This window comes from Larimichthys crocea, chromosome XVI (genome assembly GCF_000972845.2).
Source record: "Larimichthys crocea isolate SSNF chromosome XVI, L_crocea_2.0, whole genome shotgun sequence".
Taxonomy (NCBI): domain Eukaryota; kingdom Metazoa; phylum Chordata; class Actinopteri; family Sciaenidae; genus Larimichthys; species Larimichthys crocea.
In genome coordinates, this window is record NC_040026.1 from 16,811,487 (window position 1) to 16,834,421 (window position 22,935).

At 42.6% G+C, this 22,935-nt stretch overlaps 1 protein-coding gene across 2 annotated transcripts in view; it reads left to right on the top strand.

The window, feature by feature from the left end:
- Positions 1-20,110, top strand: part of LOC104929798 (zinc finger MIZ domain-containing protein 1) — a 111,454-nt gene extending 91,344 nt beyond the window's left edge. For both annotated transcript variants that reach the window (XM_010744452.3, XM_019269360.2), the window contains 18 exons: positions 9,928-10,063; positions 10,480-10,594; positions 10,782-10,999; positions 11,088-11,289; positions 11,654-11,929; positions 12,019-12,201; positions 12,286-12,363; positions 12,450-12,618; positions 12,706-12,847; positions 13,852-14,062; positions 14,273-14,378; positions 14,468-14,628; positions 14,735-14,802; positions 14,899-14,967; positions 15,062-15,306; positions 15,397-15,560; positions 15,986-16,273; positions 16,362-20,110. In XM_010744452.3, coding sequence (XP_010742754.2) covers positions 9,928-10,063; positions 10,480-10,594; positions 10,782-10,999; positions 11,088-11,289; positions 11,654-11,929; positions 12,019-12,201; positions 12,286-12,363; positions 12,450-12,618; positions 12,706-12,847; positions 13,852-14,062; positions 14,273-14,378; positions 14,468-14,628; positions 14,735-14,802; positions 14,899-14,967; positions 15,062-15,306; positions 15,397-15,560; positions 15,986-16,273; positions 16,362-16,469 — 2,939 coding nt within the window. In that variant the 3' untranslated portion in view covers positions 16,470-20,110. The remainder of the gene's footprint in view (positions 1-9,927; positions 10,064-10,479; positions 10,595-10,781; positions 11,000-11,087; positions 11,290-11,653; positions 11,930-12,018; positions 12,202-12,285; positions 12,364-12,449; positions 12,619-12,705; positions 12,848-13,851; positions 14,063-14,272; positions 14,379-14,467; positions 14,629-14,734; positions 14,803-14,898; positions 14,968-15,061; positions 15,307-15,396; positions 15,561-15,985; positions 16,274-16,361) is intronic.
- The last annotated feature ends 2,825 nt before the right edge of the window (positions 20,111-22,935 follow it).

A 22,935-nucleotide genomic window follows, 5' to 3' on the forward strand; every position in this document is an offset into this window, starting at 1 on the left:
AATCTATGACCTTTATCGACCTCTGTATGTGAACAGCAAAGATTTAAATAGAACTTAATTCCTCTTTCACACTATGGCACAACCTCCCTGCGCACATAAACACACCACCTGTAAAGCATAACCGCTGACCCCATCATCGCGGATCATCGAATTCTGATCACACCTCGGTAGCTGTTTTCGGATAAACATTCATTCACACTTTGAGCAACAGGAATAGAGAAGAGAAGGCTTGTTAATAAGAAAATCGTCTGTGGTAATCAGATGTGTCAGACTTTTTAGTCATTTTTTAGTGTTTGAGGCGGGTATGTCATGATGTGACAGCCAGAAATGTCAACAATCCTCGAGCTGCCGCACTGGATATCATCGTCGTTTTGTAGCATTACACAGTAAAAGTTGAGTCTATTTAACTTGAATTTCTTTGCAAATCCATTACACCTGTAATTTTCCTTATTTCAAGTCGAGTATGTTCAGTCAGTCTCTTCTCTTCTGAGATATATTTCTCAACATCCCATAGGTTTGTGTTTTGAATGAGGGAGCAACTCCATAATCAAATGTCTGTCATTTACTGAATATCTTTAGAAATGTTGAAGTAAAATGTAAAATTTGAACCCTACAGAAACCAGCTGCTGCAGGAGGTGTCAGTCTGACTCAGGTACTTGCTGTGTGTTTAAGTGCTGCACAGGAAACTCATACACATTGGCTGAATCCATCCAACCGACCATCCTCATCCTGGTCCTTGCATTATGTCCTCACATCGGACATGTGTAGACATACTGTACATGGAATGACATCAGATGTGCTTTATTTATTTCTTTTTGGTTGGTCATTTAGAAAAGCTACATGGCTGCTGTTGTGTTGTCTGTCGGAGTTTGAAGTATGTCACACACACACACACCGTTGTTTTATCATCTTGCCTGCGTCATACTTCACACTTGTGTTTTTTCTCAGCTGTTCATCAAAGCCATTAACAACTTTATGCCTTGTTCCGTTTGGTGGTTTGTATGTTAATACCCCCGCCCTCTCACTTTTGTTGAAGGAAAAAAGTCCGAGTCAGAATAATGTGATGTAACTTTAATGAGCGCTGTCAGAAATCTGGGACAGTGAGAATATAGAAAACTGGACGCTATAGACAGTAAACATGTGCAGAGTTTCATCTCTGGACTATATGTAGGACAAGTAAATATGTGTATACAATATATAGATTTTAATCTTATTTACATATAGAAAAATACCAGAACCTCAACTGATACATAGATTTATAAGATGGTAGCTCACCTACCTGGTAGAGCACGTCTTTGCCACAGCGGCCCAGGGTTCAATTCCAACTTATGGCCATTTGCTGCATGTCCCCCCCTATCCTTAATTTCAGCTATCTATCAAATAAAGGTTCAAAAACCCAAAAAATCATCCTAAAAATTAGCATTTAAAAAACGGACTTAAAAAACAGTGTGAAATACACTGTATGAAGCGTAATTTAAAATTAAAATGTATAATAAACATTCATAGAAATGCAGGAATCCAGTTTAAAGGAGCAAGATGATTACATGAAAATGAAAAAACATTATCTTGAAAACTGTATGTCGATTTAAATACATGTGACAGTCCGGTGTAAGAATAATCTCGGCTTGTTTGACATGGATGAGGTTTTATTGTTTCCATTTGATCCAAGTGTTCATTGTGAGGAAGCTTTTTATCCAAATCCTGCGCTGTTGCACATATGGATGACTCTAATGAGCCTAGAGGGGTGCCAGGACCCGACCCAGACTCCTCCAGTGTCTGTTCCTACTGTACTTCTAAAGGGAAGCTTTGACCCCCAGGCCCACTGTGAAAAGGTCGCAGGTGAATCAGCCACCAGCGTATGCCACCGTGACACTACCGGCCCTGCCCAGCACCCTGAGGTGGGCACTAGTCTGGGCACATCTGCTCCGTGCCTAATTAGTATCATTGTAGACGAGGGCTTAAGGGTGGGCCTTCGTTAATAGCAGCCTGTTGCTCGGGGGAAACATGCTGGCTCCTGTAAGCTGCTTCTTTGCAGGTCTGCTCATCTGATAATCTGGTTGCAGAAATGCACGATTTAAAAAGACACTCTGTGCTGGTGCTGCCGGCCTCACTGGGCAGATGGCAGAATTTTTTAGGACCCTCAGTGTGGTCAGCTGAGAAGGTCATGAGTTAGACAACAAGAAATCAGAGGTTTTGGAGGATTTGTCTTGTTTAAGCAAAATAAATCTGTGGCATGTCAAGATTTGATTTTATAATATTAGATTTTAATGTTATATAAATTATATTATTAAATATATATTTCCACTGGTTTCCACTTATTTCTATATAGTGTACAAATCAGTAAGCAAGCTCTTGAAACTTCATTTGAGTTGTCAACCATTAATCATATTAACCACCTCAAGTTTATTTATATAGCACTTAAAAACCTTTAAAAAGAAAGCAACAAGAAAATTAGAAACTTTGGAAAAAGTAACAGCAAAAAAAAAGCAAAAAAGACTAAATGTAAAGATTAATGTAACTAAACTTGGACTTCTAGTCTGCATTAAGTTAAGGTTACTTAAATTGCATTTCCATGCAATGATAATGTGGCAAAAAAAAGCAGACTTACGCACACTTATATATGTAAGAAAAGAGTGTGAAAAGTAATAGAAACAGTCTCAAAAATCTAAAACACGCTGGCGTGGTTTGAAAAATGGTTAGTTGTGAGCTGCTATGAACGCTTTGACATACTGTTGCCAGATTTTAGCTCCTGAATTCAGACATAAAGATGTCGGTTTGGAAGGTGTTTTGCTGCCAATCAGCTTATTGTAGAAGGGAGCGACATTAAAGTAACAGACTGGAGATTGGTCGGTCGTGGATGTTTGGCATTAATGCACAAGGAATTAATTCACAGCAGGGGCGTTGAAATGCTATAGATTTCCACCTTCGTGCTTTACTTGGACCCCGAATTGCGTGCCCTGTTTTTAATGAAGAGATTTGTTGCGTGTGCCAAGAGAGATTATCTTTGAAAACACTGGCCCTGCTTAGGCGATGGTTTGGTTCTTGTATAACCATGACCAAGAAATGACAGTCAGAGTGATGAGATCTGCATAAATCATCTTGAGCTGGTGGCGTATGTTGTATCGTGTTCCAGTTGATATGTAGTTGGTGCCAAGTGGATTTCTTTAAAGATATAAAGTCTAATCTTGATCTCCAATCTGTGAACACAGGTTTTTATTTGAGTCTTATCTTTGACATATTTATTTAGAGCTCCTGCGTTTTTTTATATGTACACATCGAGACATTTGCATCACAAAGTGTTTAGCTGGATATTTTGATACTGAAGTTATTATGACAGCAGAAGTGGGACGTTAAGAGGGATAAAGGATGGCTTTACTGTCTGTCAGTAATGCAGTCTTTAGCGGGTTTTTGGTTTTGCAACAAAGAACACGGGATGTCAAAACAGCAACACACAAACACCAAATCTTTTCCTGCTTGTGCCGCTTGCCTCCACATGGCCACATATGCTTGTGGCCTCAGTAAAACCTCTTTGGCACGAATCCAAGCATACCCCCCCTCCTCCTCCTGTTCTCTTTGCCGGATGGACATGGCACGACATTGCGGCCATGTGGCCAGCAGGAGGCTGTATTTAAGCCGGGGCAGCTCTGAAATGGGCCATAAAACCTAGCCAGCAAGTCTGGCTCCCCATGAGGCTACGGGCCTAAGTACTCATTGACAAGACTCCAACATCACTGACTTTCCAGAGCGAGAGCGGGAGAGGAAATAACGCAAGAAAAAAAGAAGCAGCAGACAAAGATGATGTGCCGACAGGAGGCTGTTGTCTGGCCTAGATAGACGTACTGTTTTTATAAATGTTAATGTTTTTGCTTTCGATCCACAGTAGCTGCTCTCCTGTCTTTCAACACTAACACAACATTTTTCATTGTGATTTCTTTCTTTTTTTTATTTGTCTTCTAGCTCATTTTCACTTAATGAAATAGCTGCTTAACCGCCCTATGTTTAAGGCACCTCAGGGGAAATATGTCACATTTTGATGCCACATGGCAGCCATGACATTCACATGTTCCCACTTCACACATCCTTCCCACTTCATCAGCTTTCCGAAAAACATCAGTCACCCTGAAATATGTCAACCCAACTTTAAAATCGGATCTAACCGAGCTAATGAAGTCAGTTTACAGACTTCGTTTTTTTACAACCCTCCAAGTTCACACTCTGAGAGCGAGCGGAGAGGTAAAATGTGTGCCATGTGTTTTAAGGCGGTACACCTGTGGATAAAACAAGTAGCACAGCATCTCTGGTCGGGGCACGGGGGTTTTGACAGGTCTGTAACCTGTTATAAAAGACTGCGTGATTGACGAGTCGCTCCCATTTCATTATCAAACTGGCATCGGTGAATAATTCGTGGCATCTGTGAAAAGACAAAGAGAGGTTTGATTGCCGCCAGGCGGGCATCCGTGGTGACTCTGCTGCGAGGCATAGTGGGTCATGATTTACGATCCAGCCGGTAGTTTACGATAATTTGGCACCGGCATCGTAAGCAATGTCATAGCAACCGGTTATTGATATAGTTTTCCATGTATTACGAGGTAAATCCCAGAATTTTACAGTTCCAGGAAAGCGACATGAGGCACAAGGAATTCTTTGGCTGAAGCTAAACATGGCTGTTTTGCATGGCCTCTTAGGTGCTTTCAGTAACCAGGGATACTAGAGCTCCCCAGACTCTCTCTTATTTTAATTGACTTTGGCCTGCAGGAGGCTTGTGTCCATTCAAACCTTTCTGGGCAGAGAGAGAGAGAGAGAGAAAGAGAGAAAGAAAGAGAGGAGGGGAGGGAGGAACAGAATGTGAATAGAGCTCCCTCCGAAACTAAAGAGTGCAGCCCACTAGAGCCGTTCTTGTTAGTTTGCTCATGGTCTTTGTTCTCCTTTCAGCCCTTCTGGCTAAATGTCTTCAAACAAGCCGTTTGGGGGCTGTGAATCTTTCCGACAGGTTTATAGCAAAAAATTGGACTTCGTTTTTACAGTTAGTGTGGGAATAAGTGAGGAAGTACCTCTGATAATGTGCGATGAGTGTGATGTGATGACTGGCTGCGTTACTCTGTTGTGTTTGCGCGGACGTTAGTGACCAAGCCATGTGGGACGATGCCAGGTGGGAGTCCAGGGTTGACAAGGGAGCAGGTGTCTATTAGATACAGAGCAGAGAGGGAGGGAGGAAGGGAGGGAGTATCATAAGAGCTCTTGGCATCTGTCTTACCTGCTGCTTCTCATACAGTCCTCCTGCCAGTAAACGGAGGCAGAGAGCGAGCAAAGTCAAAAGATGTTTTGGAGAAGGCGGCAAGTGAATGAGTGACCTTTTTAATGGTAGCCATTCATGTTTTTATCCTCTCCCACAGGTTATTTGTGCTCTATTCATTCGCTGTACGTCGGTTTTCACCTCGCCCTAGTTACAAAAACACATTTATTTCATGTCTGCCTCCGCCGTAACACAATGGAGATGAATGGGATTTCATTTGCCGCGCCGAAAGCGTTGAAAAATGAACGCGTCTCTCCTGAAACAATGTCTGCCCTTCCTATGGATAATCCACCCAACATGCTGTCAACAGTTTTCATAGCGCACTACTCCTCCGGTGAAGATGGATTTATAGTTGATGCGAGGGGATAACGGCGGTCTCACCGTAGATACCTCGAGCATACGTTTTGATTTATTGCTCAGCGTCCACAGCAACGGTAGACAGGTGTATCATTAATTAGCACACGGTCGCCACAGTGACTGTGTTTACGTTCTTTCAGTTACGCTGCGATATGAGGGCTCGGGCTGGTGCGCATGGAAGATTTGCAGTGGAGATACTGAACAGGAGAAGACCACTGAGGCTTTTATTAATGTTGTGTCATGTTGCATTCACTCTCGACAGTCAGAAACTAGAGAGTACAACTGACCAGACTCAGTTCTTGCAGTCCCAGTGTGGCATATCTGTAGCAAACATGTAGTCAGAGGCATACAGCAGCTATAGTGTACGTATGTAGCAGACAGAAAGGGGCCCAAAACCCCTACAGGTAAGTGAGAAAATCTGCTTTTGCAATTTGAGTGAACTGACCCTTTAATCTAGGACACAAAAAGACAGAATCAAGCTATTTAATCAGCGCAGTTTATCTCCCTGCCTCCTGTCAGTATGTGCGGTGAAAGGTGGTGGGTTTGGGTGGGGAGCATTATCATTGGAAAGAGCATTGAACAACTGTCAGGGATGCAGTCCACGTCATTTGTCATGCCTCCCCGGGGGCTTTATGACAGAGAGAGAGAGAGAGAGTGAAGCTGGAAGCTGCAGGCCCGGCTACCGAACCACCCATCTAGCCCCAGCAGATGCGTTTACCGCCCTTTCGCCATGGCTGACCATCAGGCTGCACAGCTGAGCACCAGAATATCAATACGGCTCAGACTCAGCCGGACCCCTGGGACCATCTACAAGGCAAACAGGACAGGCTCCTCTCCTTATGGAAGACAGAGACCCATTGCCACCAGGGAGACCAATGTAAACAGAATAAAAATAAAATAAAAAAGATGCTTTGTAGCACCAAACGGCAGTTTGATTCACTCCAGACTAGTCGCTGTGATTTTTGAAGAGCCACCCCGTTAAGACGGTTATCTCCAGTTTTTTTTTTTTGGCTCTTCTTAGGGGAGGGAAACAGATGAGTCTATTGAAGGGCCGTCTGTGGGAGGAGAGGAGAAGAGACACAGTAATCCTTTTGTGCTCCTCATCTGCACTGTCCTGAGAGATGCACGGGTTGAAAGAGGAGGGAGAGACTGTGAAGAGGAGTAACGGCTCCTCCTGTCATATGAAACCTGAAGTTTATCCTCACGAGTCAATGACAGAGCGCCTCTCTTTAAACAGGTTGGTGCTCAGCGGAGGTGGTAATTTTGTGCGGTGATAAGCCCTTTATCTAATGGTGGGGTAGAATAATTCCTCCCTTAAGTGGCAGAGCTGCTGCTCTCTCCCTCCTTAGATATGTATTGTCATTTCGCCGCTTGGCTCGACGCCGTTGTTGTTTTTTGTCCTGCGGCTGTTGATGTCGTCAGCCTCGGCGTGTGAGACGAGGATACCGTTCGCTTAGCCAGACGGCCTCGCGGTGGCACAGTTAGGGGATAAATTGTGGAGACATGTTTATCAACATAGAAGAAGTGCAAGTTACCCCTTGTTGGAAGAGAATAATGGGACCTAATTGAGCTGTAACATGCTGGCTGGTCGCCAGGCCCTTGAATTGAAAACTCACTCCATCAGAAGGGGGTCTGGGGAGAGGGAGGGTGCTGCTGAAACGCTGCAGGACATCCTAACATAGATGTAAACCTCGTAAAAAAAAAAAAAAAATGCATCCACACTTGGACCTGATTGTACTTTAATTAAAACTAACCCGCAAATCTGCGCATCTACCTGCGAGCGTGATGTTTTTTTTTGTTTTTTTCAAGGAACACCTGAGAGGGGCCTTTTCTGTCAACCCAAGCACACAGCCGTGGTAAAGTCAGATCAATCCTCTGGAGGAACAGCACAGTCTGTCTCCTGGCACCTGCCTTGCCAAGAACAGGAGGAGGAAGGAGGGGGGGTAGAAGAGAGGAGAAAGAAAAAAAAAAAGAGAGAGGGAGCATGAGCGGGTGGGAAGGAGGAAAAACCCAGCTGCCTCTGCGCCTCAGCCCCGTGCTGCTTTTAAAGGAGCGGGAGGGAGGGAGGAAAGAGAGAGAGAGAGAAGAGGGAGAGGCAGGGAGACTGCTGGCACCATCTGTACATGTCTTTTGTATTCCAGCCCTCATCTTTACACAGAGCGAGGCTGGTGTGCTCAGTGTTCAAATGAAAGGGAGAGGAGGTGCCTTTTGGGGTTGCGATGCTCTGAGAGGAGAGAGAGAGAAGGTGTGCGCTTGTGTGTCGGCGACGCTGAAATCCTGTTTTGTCCTCTGAAATTCGGCGCACTCAGAGGACGTCTCGTGTCCTATTTATTTTACCTGTGTGTGTGTGTGTGTGTGTGTGTGTGTGTGTTAATGTAAGCCGGCGTGGTGTCTTTCCTTGTGCTCTGTTTGCAAGCACTCATGTGTGGTCAAATCTCTGGGTTGCCATGTTTGTGATGGGAGTCAGAAGCTTTTGTTTGTTCCTCCCTCCCATCAGCCCCATTAGCCTGATGTCTCCTCTCTCACTGACTCACTCAACCTTTTTTTTTTTATCTCTCCTCTCTCTCTCTCTCTCTCTCTCTCTCTCTCCCTCTCCCCCTCTCTCTCTCTCTCTGTGTAATACGTGCTGTGGCGGCCCGTCCTTGCATGTGGCAGCAGGGTGGATCTGCCTGCGAGGACAGCCTGCACTGTCTGCTGTCATATTGACGTGGCTTTTTTTTTTTTTTTTCCCTTTTGCTCGAACCGCAGCTGAAATCACCAAGCACTCTGTTTCACCCACCCGCCTCTCCTCCCCTCCCCTCGCTCCTCAGTCAGCCTAGAAGTGCTGTGAATCATAAGAGGAGGTGGCTGCCCTGCTCTTTGATTGAATCCACATTCCCTTTTTCCTCTGACGCCGCAGAGAGAGAGAGAGACAGAGAGGGAGAGAGGCTAGAAGGAGGCAGGGGGACGCAAAGAGGGAGAGAAAAAGGAAAAGTGAGTCTTTTGTAGTTGGCACGGTACAAAAACATGCACTGCAGATGAAAAGCATATGATTCGATCAAACGCGCTCTGTGGTAGTTGCCTAACCAAGCGGTAGGTAAGAAGGTGGAGAGAAGGGGAAAGGGGTTGGAGTCCATCTGCAGGCTCAGAGTGAACCCTAGTGGCCAAGATCTACAGTGACATGTCGGACTGAGGATGATCTTTTATGTTGCGGCATAAAGGTGCCTCCTTTTGTTTCTTACTGTAAGGGGGGCTTGTTTTTTTTAATTCATGTGAAATAGCTTTTCTATTGATCTGTGCTGTGAAGTTTATTCAAATGAGGAAATGTTGGAAGGTGAACTACTATTCACCTGGCGTTTAAATGAACTAGTTCCACATTTTGTATGCTTCTGGCATTGAATTTGACATGTTTTCAGGGTAAAGTCCTGCTTGCTGTAGGATATAAAGCAACACATTATAGAATAAGTGGAAATAGCTATCAAAAGAAGAATGATTTGGAGGAAGAAATCAGATCAGTAAACGTATGCAAGCATGGATGCCTTTTCTCTTCTTTTATTCAAGCGGTTGAAGGTCTTCTATACATACACCGGTTCGGTGTCTCGCTTTACTCTTTGTATTTATTAAAGCGTTCATGTTATTTGCCAGTAAAAGGATTTTCAGTGAAAGGCGCTGAACACAAGGGGACAGTAAACAGGCTGCTAACATGTGTCTTGCCTATAGATATAACCTCTGTGATCATGTTCCACCTCTGAATATGTGAAACGTTTCATTTAGGTTCTTAAACTTCGATAAACACTAAACCAGTCCATAAGCAAAATTAAAGTTGTTGTTCGTCCAAAGGGTAAAAATTTCAATGATCTATAAAGAGTTCACCTAAACCAACTAAAAACTGCTAACTAAAAGACTCAGCAGATGATTTCAGACAGGGTTGTCACATAAAAAAAATTCCTGTAGAAATTTTAAATGTTGCGTCGTTACGTGGAGTGTCGCACTGTGTTTTGGAGGTACTTGCACGCACAGGACATCCCGACTTATCACAGGGTATTTTACTGAAAAGACTTCATACTTCATTTTGTCAGTCAATCCATCGCTTTTCAACTTTATGTCCCAATTTGCTCAGAAGCTTCTGTTCCTAAGTTGTTGTTTGTCTGCCCTCCTCTTCCCACATAATCAGTTTTTACAGGTTTTTTTTTTTTTTTTTTGCAGCGCTTGCAGCAGAGGGCTATTACCTCTGCAGTTATTTCTCACAGGAATCCGACAGCGACGATAACGCTCTTCCTCTGCTCCTCCTTTTCCAGCTCTTCTGTCCTCGTGGTGCGAGGAGCTGGGACGCCTCCTCCTCCTTCGTCACCAGAAGAACAGGCAGAACGAGCCTCCAGGAAAAGTGCCCATGCAGCCCCCCATGAGCTCCATGAAGCCCAGCCTCTCACACGGGTCAGTGTTCACACTGCTGCGCTTTTTGGCTTGCGTGTGAGGTGTGTTTGTATGTGTGTTGGGTGTGTGAACAGACAGACCAGGCCCTTGGGGGAAAGCCCTTCCTCTCCACATGAAGCTTGGTGTTCCTTATGGATCAGTGGCCAGACAAACTGCCAAGCTAACTGCTTGTAGCACAGTTAATAGGGGCAAACAGTACCTCTCAACCCCTTGTGCATGTAGTTAATAATTACAACAGAAAAACATGCTTTTATTTTATTGTACTAACAGTAAAACATTTGTCTTTTCCTGTCATACAGCTACTGCAAATATACTTATTATAAATGTATTTTTGCACACGGCAAATATTTGCGCAGTGACGCAGGGCACATTTTGTTTTGCCTCCGTGATGATGTGTTTCTGTCCGTCCCCTGCAGAGATGGGTCTTTTCCCTACGACTCAGTTCCCTGGCAACAGAACACCAATCAGCCTCCAGGTTCGTTGTCTGTCGTGACTACCGTGTGGGGCGTGACCAACACGTCGCAGAGCCAGGTGAGATCCTATACCTGTCGGACAGAGTAAACATCTGCATCAGATAGGATCATTGTGATGCCGTATACCGCTTTAAAAATTCAGTCACGCTTTGTTGGTTCACCGGTGAGGAATCAGACCTCTTTGTTTGCTTTTTAACATCCAATACTTGCACATATTTATCTCTCTGTATGTATGCTTCCAACAGGTGTTGGGGAATCCCATGGCCAACAACAACAATCCCATGAACCCTGGGGGAAACCCGATGGGTTCAGGTATGTCTGGTAACAATCCAGGGATGAACTCTCCTCAGTTCCCCGGTCCTCAACAGCAGTTCCCCAACAAAGGGAACTCCAACCAGGGCTACATGCAGCAAGGCATGTACGGACGACCCAACTACCCCGGAGGAGGAGGCTTTGGTGGCAAGTAAGTGGACAGTGGATTAGTAGTGGACATTGCCTCGCACTCCCCCAGCATGATGAGTAATTTCCTATATTCTGTTACTCTGCCGTAGTTACCCTGGAGGTCCTAATTCTGGACCTGGAGGAATGGGCATCCCTCCACACTCCCGTCCTCCTTCAGACTTCACCCAGCCTGCCGCCGCTGCTGCAGCCGCCGCAGTTGCTGCTGCTGCCGCCACAGCAACCGCCACTGCCACAGCGACTGTAGCTGCCCTGCAGGAAACCCAGAACAAGGACATGAACCAATACGGACCGGTAGGACAAAGCAAACAAATGAAAGCAGCTGTGTGTTAATACCTGGCATTTTTTTGAACATCACACACTACATCCAAGTCTCACTGCCTTTCAATACAAGCAATAATATTCTTATTGTTGTAAAAGGCTAAGTCAGTGTTAAGGGTTAATAATTAGTAGAAGTACTAATGGAGCCAAATAGCACATTTAGCTATAACAAAAGATAACTGGAACACGTTTTTTAGCTGTGAGACCATTTTTATCTTTTGTTGCTTCAAAGATTTTGGTCTTTTGTTATTTTAATAGATTTTATTCACCAGCAAAATTTGCCACATTGACAGTCAGGTCAGAGATGGCTGATGATTGAACTCATTTTGTCTTCCAGATGAGCTCCTCTTTCCAGATGGCACCAAACCAGGCGTACAACAGCCAGTTCATGAACCAGCCAGGACCCCGTGGACCTCCTTCTCTCCCTGGGAACATGGGCACAGGCATGAATGCATCCAACATGAGTGGGCCCCCAATGGGAATGAATCAGCCCAGGGGACAAGGCATGGGGCCTTTCGCAGCCCACGGTCAAAGGATGCCCCAGCAAGGTTATGCAGGTCCCCGGCCTCAGGGCATGGGTATGCAGGGCATGAAAAGACCGTACCCAGGGGAGGTAAGTGGATGTGAATTCAACACGTTCACCTCAGGTTTTAGCTTCTTTGCTGGGTGTTGAATGTATTTTTGTCATCGCTGCATCCACAGCCAAACTATGGTGGGCAGCAGTATGGACCAAACAACCAGTTTCCTAACCAGCAGGGGCAGTACCCCACACCGAATGCCTCTAGGCCGCTGCCGTCCCCCAACTACCCTGGACAAAGGATGCCAGGGCAACAGCTGCAGGGCCAATACCCGCCACCCAGCGGTGCCATGGGCCAGTACTATAAGGTACAGTAGTACTACTAAAATTTGATGATTGCGTTTTAGTTAAAAGAATGTAGGTTAATTTAAATCTGTTTTCTCAAATTACAGCAAGAGCCACCCTTTAATGGCCAAACAAATAACTTCTCCGGGAGTGGATACCAGTACAACCAGGGTAATATGAATGGGGTAAGTAAGAATATTTTAGTTTTATCACATTATCAAACTCTTGGTTGTGTTCTTTATAGTTAATTAATCGATTGTCTTCAATGTAGCCTCCGAGGCCGGTGGGTAACTACCCTCACTCCCCAGTGCCAGGCAACCCAACCCCTCCGATGACCCCTGGAAGTAACATCCCTCCATACCTGTCGCCAAACCAGGATGTGAAGCCGCCCTTCCCTCCTGACATCAAACCAAATATCACCTCTCTCCCTCCCCCTCCAGGTCAGTAACTGGAAAATGTCCAATGAAGAAACCTGAACACTGAGTTATTCATGATAGTCTGACCATTGCTCTTCTTCATCCATGTAGCCAACCACAACGAGGAGCTGCGGCTGACGTTTCCAGTGCGGGACGGAGTGGTTCTAGAGCCCTTCAGGCTAGAGCATAACCTGGCTGTCAGCAACCATGTCTTCCACTTACGGCCGTCTGTACACCAGACACTCATGTGGAGGTAAGACCATGCTGAATCAACATACAGTATACTTTCAGATATTCTTCAGAGAAGTTTTAGGTCCTGTTAGAGCCTCACGATAGAGTAATTTTCTTTTTGGTCTTTTAGGTACTTTAAGTGTCTGGAAAACAGCATTTCATTTAGTTCCTGGCTATTGTTGTGTCAGAAGGGATCCCACAGGGCTCTAGTCTAGAGTCAGTACTATTTTCCCATGACTTGACCAGCCTTGGTCAAATAATCAATATATATGCTGAAGCATCATAAAATACAAGCAAGATTGTGAGTGGGAAGCCAGTGAGGGATCAGTCTTGTTGCAGCTCGTACTGCAGTTCGCAGCTTTGACAGGAAATGTAATCCAACGTCCAGAAAATCATCTATTTAAAATTCAGGAACAAAAAAGGAACATTGCTTAAAAAACAAAATGTGATATGTAAAAGTATCCATATTTATGTGGATGACACTTGGCTTCCAAGATTTTCTTAATTTCCACAATCTTTCTTTTTGGCCTCTGCTCTTTGAAATCTCGAGTCAGTGGGGAAATTTATCTCATTAAATTCCTGTAGTCGAAAAACAACGGGTATTCTTCAGTTCCTCTTAACCTTTGGCAAGCAAAATAAAAAATTGAAAGGTTGTGCAGTCATACTGTCTACAGCTGAGAATTATTTAAAAAATCAAACCGCCATTATTTACAGCTAACTTGGAGAAGGTCATACATGCATTCATTTACTCTGATTTATTGAAATTCCCTTCATGCTGCTCTCAGGCATAAATCACTCACATGTCTGGATCTTATCAAGATCATGAAATTAGGAAACTTTCTGGTGTCAAAACTGTGAAATCACATCATACATTAGTGCCCAAAGGATGTTGAATTAACAGTCTGAGGAACTCTTCCACTTATTATTACATAAAATGGGATCAAGTTGCATGATTAGTGAAAACAGACTGCTGTTACGTCCCAGAGAACATCTGGCAATTTAAATTGTTTCCTTGCCTGTCTGCAGATCGGACCTGGAGCTGCAGTTTAAGTGTTACCACCACGAAGATCGCCAGAGTAACACCAACTGGCCAGCATCGGTCCAAGTCAGCGTAAACGCCACGCCGCTCACCATTGAGCGGGGCGACAATAAGACCTCCCACAAACCCCTGCACTTGAAACACGTTTGCCAGCCAGGGAGGAACACAATCCAGATCACAGTCACTGCCTGCTGCTGTGTGAGTACACGGATCACCAGAACTAATAAAAAGAGGTTTACACAAATCCAGACAAATAAAAACTAACAAATAAAAACGGAAAAATCAACCTGATATTTATCGCTAAAGCTTAGAACAAAATAAAAGATTATGTCTTTTTTCTTCTGGAGACATAAAAGAAATCACCTTCTGAGGATGTTTGTGATCTAACAATGTTGTTTCCTCCTGCAGTCGCACTTGTTTGTGCTGCAGCTGGTCCACAGGCCCTCAGTTCGCTCTGTCCTCCAGGGCTTACTGAAGAAGAGGCTTCTGCCTGCAGAGCACTGCATCACCAAAGGTATATACAAACAATGCAGTGACATTTTGCAGCCTGACGTCCTGATCGACCTTGCTCACACACTATGTTCCACTCCCTTTGCATCAAAGTTAAGAGGAACTTCAGCAGCGTAGCGGCGTCATCGGGCAATGCGACGCTCAACGGAGAGGATGGCGTGGAGCAGACGGCCATTAAGGTTTCCCTCAAATGTCCGATCACCTTCCGGCGAATACAGCTTCCAGCAAGAGGCCATGACTGCAAACACGTTCAGGTAACCACTGCAAGGATAAATAAACACAGTGAGAGTCAAAAATCTGTTTCTAAAATAGTTTACTGGATAACAAATGTGATTTCTCCCCTCCCCTTTGCTCCTGCAGTGTTTTGATTTGGAATCATATTTACAACTGAATTGTGAGCGGGGTACATGGCGATGTCCTGTATGCAAGTAAGTATATAAAGCTCCCCTCTCTGCAGTTTTGACTTAATCCATACAGTTGTCACGGTCAGCATTTTAAACCCGGTCTCTCTGCTCTCTCCTTAGTAAAACAGCGTTGTTAGAGGGACTCGAAGTGGACCAGTACATGTGGGGAATCTTGAACGCCATTCAAAAGTAAACCAAGAAACAAATTTCTAAACACACATAATGTATTTCTCTTCATTTCCTTGTATCTTAAACATTTGATTTCATCTCTTTATTCCACCAGCTCGGAGTTTGAGGAGGTAACCATTGACCCGACGTGTAGTTGGCGACCGGTGGCTATCAAATCTGATATCCACATTAAAGAGGATCCAGATGGACCGCTGGCCAAGAGGTTTAAAACTATGAGCCCCAGCCAGATGATCATGCCCAATGTGATGGAAATGATAGCTCAGCTCGGTCCTGGACCTTCGCCGTACCCGTTACTATCTTCGCAGCAAGGGGGCAACAACAGCGAATACGGCAGCCAAGGTAGGACACAAACACACAATCAAAAACACGATTAACTTTAATGTACGCATGTATTTACTGTTTTGTTTTTTTATTTATTTTGCGTGCCAGGCAACAGTTACCAGGGACATGGGAACTTTGACTTCCCTCACGTCACCCCTGGTGGTACGTCGATGAATGATTTCATGCACGGTCCCCAGCTGTCTCACCCACCGGACATGCCCAACAGCCTGATGGCCCAAGACAAGCCACTCTCCCACAACATGCCTGACTCAGTGAGTTCTTCCACCATTTAACTCGTCGATGCTGATTTCCAACCTCTCTTGAACATAGAAAAACAACCCTAATAAATAAGATTTGATGGGTGTACAGGAACATCTCATTGCGAATAAGCTTAGCTGGACAAAACGCACGCATAGTCAGCTCTATCTACTGCACGTGTTGTTGTTTTTTTTATGTATATATGGCCACAAGAGAAGGGAAATTAAAGGAATAGTTTGACTTTTTGGGATATATTTGCTTTGAGAGTTGGATGAGAAGACGGATAGCACTTTTATATCTGTAAGGAAATTCTGTATCTAGAGCCAGAAGACAGACAAACTATAATAAATTCACAAAACAAACAATTTGAAGGTGTCACCACACTTGTGACTTGCTATTTTACAACCTCAGTCTCATGATTTCCCCCTTCCCTCTACAGATACCTCACTCCGCCGGCAATGACCAGTCGCATGGTCCATTGCAGCAGAGCTTACATGCATCTCCTCACCCTGGGAGCCAATCAGGGCAGCAGCTACACCACAGCGGGCCTCCTCAGCCATCACGACAAGCGCCGCCTCCTCAACAACAACAACAACAACAACAGCAGCAGCAGCAACAACAACAGCAGCCCGGCCCCAACAACCATCCCCACAGCGACCTGTCCTTCAACCCCTCCAGCAGTTTGGACAGCCAAGCAGGGTCGGACATGCCTGAGCCATCTTTAGACGTGAGTCCTGACAAACATTTTTAAAGCCAGATTTAAATATAACGCGTCCATGTGCGTGCCTAACCAAACTTTTCCTCCTTCCTTACAGCTTCTTCCAGAGCTCGCTAACCCGGATGAGCTGTTGTCGTACCTGGATCCACCAGACCTCCCCAGCAATAGCAACGACGACCTTCTATCGCTCTTCGAAAACAACTGAGGCAGTTCAGACACACATAAACTTTTCTGACTGCCTGCAGTGTCCCTGAAAAACCCAGGGCGGTCGCTCAGTACTTGATAAACACAAAGATGCACTCCCTTTCTCTTCTTCCTCTTGTACAGTTTTCATTGGCCAGCGCAGATTGACTGAAAGAGGTTCAAACTCAAAGACACAGCTGGATGCTGGGGGGGGGGGGCCGTGGCGATTACTTTTGAACTGTGCAGCTATACTCAGTTGATTTTTTTAACGCCACACACAGGTGTACGTGTGCACATTAGGAACGTGTTGTAGCATTTTTTTATTCATGTTTTTTTTTTTTTTTTTTTTTTTTTTTTTTTTTTTTTTCCTTTTCAGAAGAAAAAGGAATTCACTGTATAAAACAGAAAAATAACTGAAAAAAAAAAACCCTGCGCTATCTCTGGCCAGTGTGTGCGTTTATTATGTCCACGTTGTTATTCCAATCTGAGACGTCACAGCTTCCTGGTGTCACAGCTCCATTCCCTGACTGGTCTGGTTAGTCGCATTGTTTTTGTCCCATCACACATCATTTAAAAGCACAAAGAGATTTTGGCAAATGCAAAAAAATAAAAAAATGGAAATAAAAATCTTTACGACGGGAAAAAAAGATGAATTAAATTTAGCGTATGTCTGTCCTTGACGAAAAAAAGTTTTTTAGCAAATTTTTTTGCACTTATGCAAACATTTTAAAAAACGATTTTTGGGAATGATTGGCTTCCACTTTTTTCCACAATTTGATACATACATATTTTTGTCAAAAAGAGCTTTTCAGCGAGTGCTGACAGCTGGAACGGAGATTTTGGCCCCACCAAAACAAACAAACAAACAACGAAAAAAAAAAGTTTATATCGCATACCTGCACTTCTACATACTGTATAGTCACCATCCTCCTGTACAGAGGAGCGGTTTGAAAGGAAACGAAAGGTACAATATGAGAGATTGGGGTTCCTGTAATGATCCTGCTGCGTTTATTGCTTGCTGCTACAACTCCTTCCACGCCGTTCTGCTCTGCATGAGCCCCGGTGTCGCTCGTGTCAGCATTTTTGCCACGTTGCATCTCTCTCCCTGTTAAATGATGTGCTGTTTAAGTAGTCTACAAAGTGCATGTGTGCCAAGCCCTTGTCTAGTGCTGTTCCAAGTGGTTTAAAAAAAAAAAAAAAAAAAAAAAAGATAGTGTGGTTTTTATCAGTTGCTGTTTCCACAGCTCTCTCGTTTGTACGTTTTTTTGTTTGTTTTTTTGGATTTCTGTTCGACTTAGTATGATTTATTTAACACTAACATTGAAGGGATAATGCTGATGTATCGGCGATACATTTATCATGTATCTGCTGGGTATACTGTATTATGTTTGTTTGTTTTCTTGTTTTTTGTTGCTGCATAATTAAACTATCCATAAATCTTTTCGGGGGAAACTGCTCAACATCACCAAAGTTAGAGGGATGAGAATGGAGGAGGCGTTTGTGTGTTTGCTTGGTCCTGTGTAAGACTGCGAGTGTGTGTGTGTGTGTGCGTGCTCGAATGTGACTGTGTGTGTGTGTTTCTATTAGTGTGATGGGAGGTAATATTGATTTCAAAGATATAGGGGGAGGACAAATACAGTTTATCCATCACTGCTGTTTCGAGAAGTGGTTTTTAAAGCAGTATTGGTGCAGACCTTTTTGCCACATTTGTTTTTTTTCGATTTCACTTTTTGAGAAGAGTGCTGTTCAGTATGCAAATGTATTATTTTTTAAGAAATGCTATTGTACTGTAAATATCATTGTGAATATTTTTGTATCATCTTGATAATGTTTGTCCTTTTTGATCATTAGTCGTCCGACCTAACCGCGTATGCTCCCAGACTCCCATCTAACCACTGACTTTGTTTGTAACCAGCATACGACAGCTGTCTCGCCTCCTCGTTGTAGGGAAGCTAGTCCAAATGTCTCATAAGCTATTTCCTGCAGGTCATCGTGCTTTCTAGTCACTTTCTTCCCAGTGCACTCTTGTCTCACACCTGTCACTTACAGAGAGGTGTCCCATCTTTATCTGCCCCCCCACCCCTTCTCTGCGTCAGCTCGAGGTGATTGTGTAGCATCATGTCAGTTCCCAGACGTCAGTCTCTTGGCGATTTTCTTTCACGCTCAGATGTATTTGATTGAAAATGATCAATGTTGTCTATTCATGAGTTTATGTTAACATTTTATCAGTGATACTGAACAGTAATGGTTTTAAAAAAAGATGTGGTATCAGCTGGCTTTCAGTGTAATTAGTGAGCTATGTGAATATCATAATTGTTGCTAATTGTCAATACACAGTGGTATTTTAAAGATATATCACAACCATATTTTAAAGAAATCCATGATATTGTTTATATTTTTGTTATAGAAAATGTGGCTTTTTTGAAAAAAAGCACGAGACCATATACATTTTTATCCCCTTTTGTTTTTGGTAAATTATTTTGTACTGGTTTTCTTATTAATCTGTAAGGCTAGAAATCCAATTTCTTTCAACTGTAGCATTGTGCTGATTTTAACCGCCCTGGTTTTTATGTAAACATTATTTTAAAAACGTCATTTAAGAAATATGATTTGTTCCAGTTCAGCTCACTGACATGTTGTTTCGTATTTATGTCACAAAGAGACATCAAATCAAAAAAAGAAAATCCCTCTCTTAACAATACACTGCCACTTTTTTCTTTTTTTTTCTTTTTTTTTTTTACTATCTGAATCGAAACTTTTCATCAATCCCATGGAAGGAAGTCGTCATCATTTCATATTTTGTTCTCACTTTTCAGGTGAGCCAATTTGGTGCATAAGGCAGCACCCCAAAATCTGTAGTTGCACAATCACAATAAAAGGGCCATTTCTGTGGGGGGAGTTGTTTTAACAAAATAAAAAAGTAAAATAAATAAAAAAAAAATAAAAATACAGAGAGTAAGGGCACGTTCATCATTCTGGCCTGGGAAAAGATGTTGAGGGTAAGGCTAGGTCAAACGTCCCAAGGATGCCTGTATATATGTAAATGAATATAGAGACATGTGAACAGAAATGTATTCATTTTCCCTGGGAATGTGCATTGTTTCTTCAGAATAATAAAAAGCTTGCAACCCCTCTACTGGAAGTGGCTGAATATGGAAAATGAAACTTGTTAGTTAGTGTCTGTGGGTATCTCTCAGCATTTTGTTCCCCCGCTGTAATATACTTTCACCTCTTTTTGTTAGGGGAACTGGGACAGCTATGTTTTACATGTAATATTTAGCCTAAGTGTTCTAGTCTGTCACCTGCATACTCTGAGGTGCTAAAGCTTAAAAAAAAAAAAAAAGGAAAAAAAAACGGTTACAAGAAAATCGTTTGGAGGGGTGGGAGAAAGGAGGCGGGAGGGACGGGTCCAGAAGATTGTAACCGAATCCATAGTTTGTACAATTTTTGATATCATGAGCAGTTGGAAAAATGATACAATCTAAGGTGATTCATGCAATGTGGCCATTGTCTCTATTGTGTACATTGTATGTACAATCATTTCATATTCTAAACTGGTCAGAAAAATAAAGGAACTAATTGTGATTTTTAGTCTTGCAGAACTGTATGTAGTTAGATGATGTGACAACCTAATATTTATCTAATAAATATGTATTCAGATGATACCTGTATGTCGCTGTGGTCTTGTCTTTTGTGCACTTGGAGCAGATAGTGTGAGGATTAGGCCCGCCTAGCTCCTACGGGCTGTTTATTCAAGCAGAAAGTGTAAATTATGGGTATCAACTTTTGATTAATACAGTTTAGGGTCAGCTTGTTATTATGTGGAAATGATAGACAAGTCCACTTGTAGGAACGACGAGAAGGCATTATGCAATCTGCCAAGATGAAAGTGAGAAAATAAAAGTTTGAGTTCTGAAGAATTGTAAACCAAATTTACTTGAAGCACTAAAAGTACTAATTCTGCAGAACATCGAGTCCTGCGATAATAAACTAGATTATACTGTTGTAGCTGCTTGAGGTGGAGCTAGGTGTGACTACTTTATATAAAGTCCAATAGTAAGAATTTTAGAGTGAAAATCACTATTTCGTGCAACTCATAGCAAAAATTTGTTGGGAATAATACTAATAAAGTATGTTGTTCATTTTAATGTAGATTTTGTAATTTTCAGTAACTAAAGCAAATAAAGCTGATTAGTTGAGTTTTAAAAAGTGCTATTTCCCCCTGAAATGTAGCATAAAGTAGCATAAAACCGAAAACTTGCTAAAGTACAGTACTTGATTAAATATACTTAGTTGACCAAGATAGGTTTTAACAATTAGCAATGGCCTAACCTGCACAGAGATGTTGCTCAATTCTGCAGAAGTTGCTCTCAGTGCCAACTGATATCTGCTTGACACCCCACGTGAGTGCTACAAAGTACCTAGAAGTTTTTTTTCCATTCAAATCCTTAAAAGCAAAATCAGTCTTTTAATGTTTGGGGCAGTTCTTGTCCAGAGTAGACTTACCTGATGAAATATTGACTGAATTTCGTGTCCACTCTGCTGAAACCAGTGCATCAGTCACATAATATTAGAAGCCTAAGGGCCACGTCATATCATCCACATACAGATAGACTGACAGACCTTCAACCAGACCTTGAAGAAGATAATCCAGAGGTTGGGGAAAAAACAGAGGTATGAACTAGGATCAGTGGCCGCCATACTTCTTAGCATACAAGGAAGTACCCCAAGCCTCCATGTGAGCTTGCCTAAACATACAGAAGTCCTGTTACAATCAGGCAGCCCGGCAGAGATCCTTCAACCCTGACCTCAGCCACCTCTCAGAAGACAAACAGCTGCAGGTGAACTCAATCTGTGATTCAGAGAGAATCCTGGAAGGACAGAAATTGTCGAACGTAATGTTGTTATTGGAGAAACCAGTACACATATGTTCCCTCATGTCTCGTTTAGTCAGGTAGGTTTGTTCGGTTAACACCTTGTTCAGTTGCTGTTCTATTGATTATGGTTATATTTTGTAGGCTAGACGTGATGCTCATCAGAGGAATTGGATGAGAAAGACTTTGTGCTGGTGCTGCGATGGACAGCCACCTCTCAGAAGACAAACAGCTTCGGGTGAGATCAATCTGTAAATCAGGTGCGTTTCAGGAGAATTGTGGAAGGACAAACATTCTTGAACACAATGTTATTGTTGGAGAAATCAGCGTACCAAGTCAGTATGTTCAATTGCTGCTCTATTGAGTATGACTGTATTTTCTGGAGCTGTTTTAAATTGCTTGTAAATATCTAATTTTACTGGTGCAAAGAATGAATAAACATCTGTAAGAATATGACCCAATTTGTTTTCAACAGCAACTGTATAATTTTATGCACCTGCTGCCAGAAGTCCCCATCACAGACTCACATGATCACCCAAAACTGAGTAATGCTATTACCAAGCTGCAAGTTATAGATTTAACCTCTCTCCCACTGTTCTGTAAGGAAATGTATTTAATTTCAGCGTAAATAAAACCATCAGGCAGGATGAATTTCTAACCAGCCTACAAATTTAATCATTGTAAAATGTGATCAGCTGATGGAGGCTACAGTCCAGTGAGATCTTGATTCTCGCCCATTAACATATATTTATATATATATATAACCAATGACATATTTTATTACAGTAATTTGTTCTGCTCACTGTCTCTGTAGATTGAGACACTGTGTACAATCCTATTGATGAGGAGGTTCAAACTGTGCTGACACCTGCTGGTATTTGTTTGTAACTACAGACATCACAGTTTACAGAACATCCTGGGGAAATTTAGAAAGGTGCTTTCATTTTAAAAAAAATAAAAAATGATGATGATGATGATGATGATGATGATAATAATACCACTATATAGCATAGCAACTACAAAGCATTCACTCAGCACCACAGCAACCAGCTTGGGCCCAGTGCATAACAGAAAACAGTAAGAACGGTTTAACTATATGTGAACAGGGCAGGTAAACACTGACTTTTGTCACTAAAACTCAAATGACCAACAAGGTCAGTGAGTTAAAGTCTCCTACATTTGACAGACTGCTGGGTGTTATAACCAGAGCACCAAAGTCTATGAAACAAACAACGGCAACACATTTGCACTGATGATGTGTTGTGTGATTTGATTTTGTGAGACCTTGTAAGTTTTATTTATTATTATATTTATTTATTAAATGCATTTTTCATATATTTGTTTTTGGTGTGCGGTACTTTTTTTAAAATAGCATCAAATAAATAATTAAATAAAATAATAATCGTGGTAACAGTGATGTGTGACTACATGTGCTATTGTGGTTAACACGCTAAAACAAATAAAGAATAAAATAAATATAACAAATAAGAATAATAGAATTTTTTTAAAATAATTTCAAAATAAAGCATTTCATCTCGCGAGATTTAAACCGCCGTCGTGTGGTGGAGTGGAAATCACATCCGGTTGTTGCGTGACAGCCGTCGTGTGGTGGAG